The sequence below is a fragment of the Gracilinanus agilis genome, chromosome 1 (assembly GCF_016433145.1).
Source record: "Gracilinanus agilis isolate LMUSP501 chromosome 1, AgileGrace, whole genome shotgun sequence".
Taxonomy (NCBI): domain Eukaryota; kingdom Metazoa; phylum Chordata; class Mammalia; order Didelphimorphia; family Didelphidae; genus Gracilinanus; species Gracilinanus agilis.
In genome coordinates this window covers 518,973,147-518,981,859 of record NC_058130.1, presented here as the reverse complement: position 1 = coordinate 518,981,859, position 8,713 = coordinate 518,973,147, and the positions used below count along the sequence as shown (strand labels likewise).

Genomic DNA, 8,713 nt, shown 5'->3' with positions numbered 1-8,713 from the left:
GAAGGGGGGAGGGAGGGAGGGGGGAAGGAAGGAAGGAAGGAAGGAAGGAAGGAAGGAAGGAAGGAAGGAAGGAAATAAAAAAATAAAACACTTCTTCCTGGAGCAGGGTGGTTAACAAAGACATGTATGAAATTAAAATTGGATTTTCCCAAGATTTGCCCTAAGAATTATAAAATACTTTCTAATGGTTTAAAAACCCACCATTACTTTTTTAAATCCTTACCATCCATCTTAGAATTAACACTGTGTATTGGTTCCAAGACAGAAGAGTGGTAAAAGCTAGGCAATGGGGGTTAAGTGACTTTCTTGGGGTCACATATCTAGGAAATGTCTGAGGCCACTGATCCCATAAACCATTAATTATTCAACAACTAAGTTTCAAGCATTAACCAATTAATCTTTGTCCTCTGTGTTTTCCATTTAAGAGACTGGTTATCTGAGAGACAAAGAAGACTAGTGGACTGCATCGAGTCAGAAGTTCATACCCGTGACCTAATGAGCCCTCTCATTACCAAAAAGCAAGAGCAAACACTGGCTTTCAAGAGTAAAGTACTCCATACTTTCCCCATATGCCATTTTACTACCCGCCAATTGCTAGCAGGGCTATAAGGGAAATTTCAAACTCTCAAATGGAGGGTAGGACAAGATGAGGCAATACTTCTTACTCCAATTGTACCCGCTGCTCCTTTGAGTTTCTTTAAGATTTCTTTTTCCATTTTGTAGTTTCTAGACCCCTAAATGTAGTAGAGAAGTAAACTACCTGGCGAGTGCGGAAAAAAGAAGTTTTTTCTCAGGCTTGCTTTCTGGCTCCCTCTTATCTGGGTCTTACTTCTGACTGATGACTCAGAAACATACCTCTTCCTCCTGAGAAGATTGGGCTCTATTCTATCTATTCCCCATCCAGATACAAAAGTGCAGAATTTTACTGTCATCCTGTTACCAGTGTCTCTCCCCATATCTTCCATTAGCCTGTATTAGCTTTCTTTCTCATTATTGGCAAGATTAATTTCCCATGGAAAGTTGAAACCTTAAATGGCCCTTTTAAATCTCAAATGAGGTTTTCCTTTCTCAATAAATATATTTTGCTTATGTAATCAAGGATCCCTTGTGGGAAATGGTAACAAATCTTTTATAATGTACAAATATGTCAAACTGTATAAAACAATGTGCAAAACAGTCAGACAGATATTAATATGCCTATATGAACCTAACAAACACTATCCATACATAAATTCTATTAATAAGTCATCAGTACTTACAGGGTGTTCAAATTCTTGAGTTTCTTAAAAGAACCAGTTGGAATTTCTCGTATTCTGTTAAACCGCAAATCCCTATAGACAAAGGGGGAGAAAAAGGATAATCACATATTAATTCTAATGTCCTCGTTCCTTTCAAGTGCTTTAAGATTTTCAATCTTTTAAAACTAAAATTGTCAACTTTGGTCTTAGTTTACTTCACAAGCCTCATCCAAAGTTTCCATGCTTGTGGGGGCAGCTGGGTGGCTCAGTGGATTAAAAGCCAGGCTAAGAGACAGGCAATCCTGGGTCCAAATATGGCCTCAGATATGTCCCAGCTTTGTGACCCTGGGCAAGTCACTTAACCCTCACTGCCTAGCCCTTACCACTTTTTTGTCTTGGAATCAATACACAAAATTGATTCTAAGATGGAAGGTAAGGATTTAAAAAACAAACAAACAAGGTTCCAATGTTTGTTCAGCCAAAATCTTGAACCGGAAGCCCCATTTTTCTCTAATACACAGAGGCTAAGTCTTTGCCAGTGCTATTATACAAGCATATCTTAGTTCCTTTTATGCTTCCAGTCTTTTTGGAGGGATATAAATCATATACCCAACTCCATGTTCCTAACAGTACACCTACAGTAACATCTAAGTACTGACATTATGCAAATTCAAATGAATGTGGCAAAGATCTGCTGTTTCCTTAATAATTACAACACAATAATAATTGGTACAATTTGTCACAAGCTTTTTCATAAGTTAACAAAGTCTGTGTAGGCCAAATAGCCACTGCTAAAATGAATAATTAAGTCAATTATTGACATAATGTATTTTGTTTGTAGTCATTTTCTTAAAATCCTGTTTGATCAATGGACCTCTAAGCAGCAACTAATTCAAGGCAAGTAATATGAGAACAAATTTATTAATTAACATAGATTTACCATAAAAGAAGCATGGCTCCATCAAAAGCAGATTGTATCATACTAATCTCATTTCCTTTTTTAATACTGTTACAATACGAGTGAGTTAGAGACATGAGATGGACAGAGTTATGATCAGAATTGGGCAATTGGACTTTGTCTCAGGGTGCAGAATTTAGAGGGCTCTGACAGTACGTGAAGTTCTTTAGTGCCATAGAAACAAAAGAATTTAGTAGCTAGTTTACAAAGATAATTAGTTAAAATAGGAAACGACCAGACAGTAGGTTGGGGTGAGCTCCTTCTCCATTCCACTCTTCTCCCTTCATCCCTGCCTCCCGAGTCTGTCTTCCAGGGACTTAGTTTTCATTTTAGCTATTCTTCCTGATACAGTGTAGCTGGATTTCAGAAATTTCTAACAATATTTTTAATGGTAGCCTTGTGAACAAGATGTAGGGATGTGGGCTAAATTATAGAATAGAGAGGTAGGTTCAGGAGTGATTGAATGATTAAAGCCAGGGGGAAGGCATTAATAATTCAGTATTAAATTGGAGGAATTTCTTCAGTGGGGTATACTAGAAACTGCTTGATCCTGTTCTGTTGAATATATTTATTGATGACTTGGATAAAAGGATAAGTGGAATATTTATCAAATATGAAGAAAAAATTGCTAGGTGAGATAACTGACAACTTGTATGATAAGTCAGGATCCAAAAAGATCTTTAGAATCTAGAAGGGCATTGGTGAAGGTCTTCTAGTCGAGTGTTCAGAGGGCAAATTCAAGCTGTCTGTGAGCCCCCTACATTATCCAAGAGAGTGGAGGGAGGAATTGCTTACTTTGGGTGGCTGGACAGAGGGTCGGGACATGCAAAAAATGTCCTCAGGCACTGGGAAGAGGCAGAACAGAGCAACTTTCCAATGTCAGGGTTGACATGTGTGCCAATACGTCACTAACACTGGTCTAGAATTATGTATCAAATATAAAATATGTAATGTAATACAGATAAATATAAATTCTTATTAGAGGAGTATTTTTGTGAATGATACCTGGGTATCAATGGACATCAAGTTCAATATGAATCATCAGAGTAACGACACATGTGACAGCCCCCCAAAAAACCGTGAATGCAATCTACTTTAATATGTATGTAAGCTATATTAATCAAAGCACAGTGTCCAAAATAAATATAATATGATAAGTCTCTCAAGGCCAGGGACTGTTTTTCAGTTTTGTTTTGTTTTGTTTTGTTTTGTTTTGTTGTTTGGAGGGGGGGGGGTTGTATCTATAGTGCTTGGCACAGCCAATGCCTGGAACATGGTGCTTAATAAAACACTTATTGTCTGATAGAGTCCCATATCCCACTTGAATGAGGATCTTCCACTGATCCTCATTCAAAATACATTTGGAGGATGAATTTCAGTTTGAAGAACAACATTTTAGGAAGGACAGTGAAAGAATCTCAAAAGGAAACTATGCAGTTGAAGAAGATTTAAACTTGTTACAAGGGAAAACATCCCAACTACTGGAGCTTTCCAAAAGTATCAAATATGATCATGGATTACACCAGTTTGAAACTTTAAGACCTATATAAAGTTATTATTAGTAGTAGTAAGATTCCTTGGGAAGTATTTGGTTCACCTTCACTGATAATATGCAACCAGAAACTGTATGGTAATTTCTTAAGGATGATATAGAGGATATTCCTGTTCAGCTAGAGGTTGGTCTCTGAGGTCCCTTCACACTGTGAAATTCTGTGATTCTCTAATAATAAATACCCACTTCCCTGTTCCATCAGTTATCCCGAGTCTGTATTTCATTATCAATCTCTCATGCTCCTTCCCCTATGCCTCTGAGCCTACTTAATTCTCTCTAACTTTCCTCACCTCTGTTACTCCCTCAGGTTATCACACTATCTGATTTCTCTACTTCAATGCATAGATTACACTCATTACTTTCATTTCCACTCTCTTCTAATCACTGTCTGATTTTTGCCTGTGAAAGCCTCTGAAGTAGCTTTCTTCAAAGTCAATGACATTCCAAATGCCAAATCCAATAACCTTTTCTCAGTTGTCATATTCCTTGCAACATTGCATACCATACCACTCATTTATTCTTGACATTATACTCCTTTGATACTCCCTTTACGATAACAATTCTGTCTATATTACATTCAATGTCTCCACTTCTTCCTCCTAGTCCCTAAATGCAGGCATAACTCAAGGTACTAACTCATCCTTCCTTCCTATCTTTACAGATCCCCACTCTTGACAATCTTATTTACCACTCCCCTACAATTTAAATGATTATTTTTATCTAGACAATTCTCCCAAATACACTTCCAGTTATGATCTCAACTTTAAATTTCAGTCTCGAATTTCCAATTATCTGTTGACCTTTTCCTTCTAAATGTCTTCCCATACTCCAAAAGTGCACAACCTAATACATTATCTCTGCTTTCATTACTCCTCCTCTCCCTCCCATAACCTACTCCAGTTTCTGATTTCTCACTTTCTATAAATGGTACCTCCTTCTCCTAATCACCCTGGTTCAAAACTTCAGGGTCTTCTGTTCTCTTCAAACTTATCAGTCTCTTAACTGTCAAATTCGAGAGCCTTTTCTCAATTTCTATTCTTCTTTACATTTACATCCTTTATATTTGTACCTTTCATCTTCTTTACATTATGAACACTTAGAGATCATTCCCCCTGTCATTAGAGGTGTCTTGTGACTTAGTGAAAGTTATGTAAAACTAAGAATAAATATAGTAACTTCATCTGAAAGTTCATGAAACATTTCAATTATGTGGCATTCATAACTTTAGATTTTTGTGACACTGTCCTCTTAGTTAACCTCCTACCTAGCTAACTGCTCCTCCTTAATCTCCTTTGTGAGATTAGCACAAAAAACCCTGCCTTTTTTTCCCTTCTACCATTTTCTTTCCATATTTTTTCACCTGGTGCACTCATCGGTTCTCATAAGTTTCATATGATCTTCATGGAGATGACTTCCAGATTTCTATATCTAGTCTTTGCCTTCTCTTGAATTCTAGTCTCAAATCACGGATTCCTCATTAGGCATTTTGAACTGGATGTTCTAAAAACAATTCAAATTGAACTGTTTAAACAAGAACTATATTATCTTTTCCCCCAAATCCACCTATTAGAAAGTTTTCTATTTCTGTTGAGAGCACTGCTCACTTTCCAGTCACCCAAGTATGAAATATCTAAATTTCCTTCAACTCTTCAGTCTCCCTCTTCACCATGAATATCAAGATCAGTTATCAAATTTTGATGATTCTGCCTCTATAACATATATCACATTCATTCCCTTCTCCCACATGGTTCCCTCCCTATGTTCAGGCTCTCATTATCTCTTATCTGAACTCTTACAATAGCCTAAATATTCCTAAAGCACAAGTCTGCCCATGTCATTTCCTTACTTAAATTCTAGTGGCACCCTATAACCTCTAAGATCAAATACAAAGTCTTCTGGTTTTTAAAGCCTTTAATGAACTAGATTCAACTTATCTTTCCAGATTTATTGCATGTTAACAACATCTACAGATCAGACACACTACATTATCTCTCTCATATCTATATCTTTACTCGGGCTATCTCCCATGCCTAGAATGACCCCCAGCCTTTACTCTGCCTCTTGGACCCCTTCATTTCCTTCAAACATTAAGTCCACTGCTTATCTTCTACATGAAGGACTTTCTGAACTCAGCTGCTAGTGCTGTCTCTTCCAAAATTATCTTGCATTTACTTCTTGATGCATACACTGTCTCTCCCAATAGACTGTACATTTGCTTAAGGCAGTCATGGTTTCATTTTTCTTTGTATTCCCAGGGCTTTCCCTAATACTTGGCATATGGAAGGCATGAAAGAGACTTGCTGTGACTATGCCTCCTGGTTAAGCAGAAACCCTGAGGTCTGCCTAAATACCACGTGTCAAAATTTGCTTTACTATATTAGATTCTAAAAAGAAAGTATCTAAATTATGTGGGTGCCCCCACATACATACACCCCTTTAAAAATATTGTTTCTCTTTTAAAAGATAAGCTTCAACTTCAAGAAACAAAAAAAATTTCTTGTTTTATTTATTCATTGAATAAATATTTATTAAGGACCTACTGTAGGCAGAAAACTGCTCAATGCTGGAGGGAGGGGCATATTAAAAAGATCACTTAGATACTAAAATTTATCCCTAAAAACCTACAAGTGTTTATGTTTTCAGCAACTTTTTAACAAAATATTTCCATAATTTGTTTCTTCAACAATTGACTTTCAACTTACCCTATCACTAATATTAGCAATGCAAAATATTTATTTAACCACCAGATGTAGTGGCTAATCATTGTACTTATACTAATTTACAGAAAAGGGATCTGAGAAGCACTATATTCACACTAGTGATAATGTATTCTGCCCTGCTCTCAAGGATATTGCTGGGGTGGTGCTAAGCTCATCAGGAAGGTTTTCAGGAAAAGTAGTAGACTCCAAAATGTGAACTAGTGAGGGTCATTGAGACTGATGATGTTTGGTAGGCGAAGTAAACTTTGGAAAGTTTTGGATTTCTCTTACAGCTCCACTCCCTCCCGGGACTAAAAGAGGTTTGATCAGAATAAGATGTCTCCATGAAACATATTTTCAAAAAGACAAAGTCCTTTATTCTTATTTAGTTACAAGAGGATTGATATGCAAATTGAGTGTCTGTGCCGACTCAGAATCCCTCCCAAGGAGCTACAAATATAGGTAGAGATGCAGAAGCATTTTTCAAAGGTTAGTGAAAAACCTAAGAATATCTATTCAAATGAACCAAAATCAAAACGATTTCACTTGTTAATATAGACATCCTTGATTACTCACTGACCAGTGTCCAGATAATCTACTGTCCTTAATGTGAACATGAGAAGCAGAAATTCCCTTTTCCCTTTATCGTTGACCCAGAATGAGGAAATTTTTCAATTCTTCCCTTAAGGGGGAAAATTTTTTCCCTCTAAACATATACATACTTCATCTTTCTGGGAACAGTAAATTTGTATTTTGCTGTTTTCTAAGTAATTTTACCCCTACAGGCAATTTCTCTTTCCATGCTGCCTCTAATCTATTGAAAAAACTCCAAAAAAGCTATTTAAGCTGGCCAGTATATTATTGATTTTTATGTCTGGACTGTCAAACATGTCCTTGAGGGGATGGGGTAGAGTCTTGAAATAAATACCCTGGTATGAAATGTAGCTGGGGCTATCTCTAATATGTGGCCTATTTCTAATAATCAGATGTGACCCCTGATGAAAACTGAACTCCTCCTACCTAAGGATGGTACCAAGTATTACCACAGAACACTTTACACCTAAGGAGGGAACGTAAAGGGAACAGAGACATCTGGCTGTCTCCATTCACTGGAAAAGTGACACAGATATACATCCATAGCAGCAAAATTTCTCCATAGGAAATCCTTAAACTTCCTGGCCAACATCACATTCACATGCTGCCACAAAAGGATATTCCACATCTTCCTCCAGGCTTAGAGCTCACCAGGTTAACTGCTATCCCTAGCCATGGTTCTGACTTTTCCTATAATAATAATGCCAGAAGTAGCATGTCATATTTTGTTATTGTTGTTGTAGTTGTTGTTGAGTCGCTTTCAATCATATGTGAGTCTTCATTAGCCCATTTAGTATTTTCTCAGTTAATATGCTAGAGTGTTTGCCCTTTCCTTCTCTGGCTCATTTTACAAATGAGGAAACTGAGCCAAACAGAGTTCAGTGACTTGTCCACTGTCACAGAGCTAGTAACCTAGCTTATAAATTTCTCTTTTTTCCCCTTCCCCTCTTTATGAAGTGTGATATGATTTAACCTTATACATACCTAGGAGAAATAAGTTCCCAAAGCAAGGTCATGGGCATCCTTCCTCTCTGCTCTTTGGAAAATTTTACAGTTGCCAACATCTTTATAATCATCTGTTTTTTGACTAGTTACTTTCTCTAGCATCAGTTGTCCCATGCCATTAAGGCTATCTTTCTTGTCTTGGTATTCTCTGTACTTACTGGCTGTGTGAGTGGGCAAAGCACTTAGTCACAAACCACACTGGTTATGCTTTTTCCTCCTGGAATTGCCTTTAACTGTTACCACTTGCTACAAGATGGTTTTCTTCTGGAAAATAAAACCACTTCATGACTAAGTTATATACGATTGTTGTAGAACTTAAATAAAAATCATGCCCCCTAAACTATATATATAAATATCCCTGTTGACTAAAAATTGACTTGGAAAACAATATGTGTTTATATATTTCTTTTCTTATTACTACATCAACACATTAAAAACAGATAGGCATCTTAATCTGGTTCAGGTCATATTTCTAAATGTTATAAACCACATGAAGCCTGCAGGCTATATATTCATCACCTCTGCTGTATACAATGTAATTTCCCAAAGATCCAGAATGAATCAGGGCCTGTGTGATAACTATTGTGTTCTGGTCATGAGCACGTTTCCAAGAGTATAGACACAAGTGAAACTTTCCCATACCCAACAACTTCTTTTTCTTTCTACT

The 8,713-nt window shown here is 36.9% G+C and overlaps 1 protein-coding gene across 1 annotated transcript in view; it reads right to left on the bottom strand.

Annotated features, from left to right (window-relative positions):
• The window catches only part of PXDNL (peroxidasin like), a 361,514-nt gene extending 353,409 nt beyond the window's left edge, over nt 1-8,105 (bottom strand). Inside the window, exons 1-2 of the mRNA XM_044682749.1 lie at nt 8,026-8,105; nt 1,260-1,331 (exon numbers count right to left, since the gene is read on the bottom strand). Of these exons, the coding sequence (XP_044538684.1) occupies nt 1,260-1,331; nt 8,026-8,105 (152 nt within the window). The remainder of the gene's footprint in view (nt 1-1,259; nt 1,332-8,025) is intronic.
• Nucleotides 8,106-8,713: the final 608 nt, after the last annotated feature.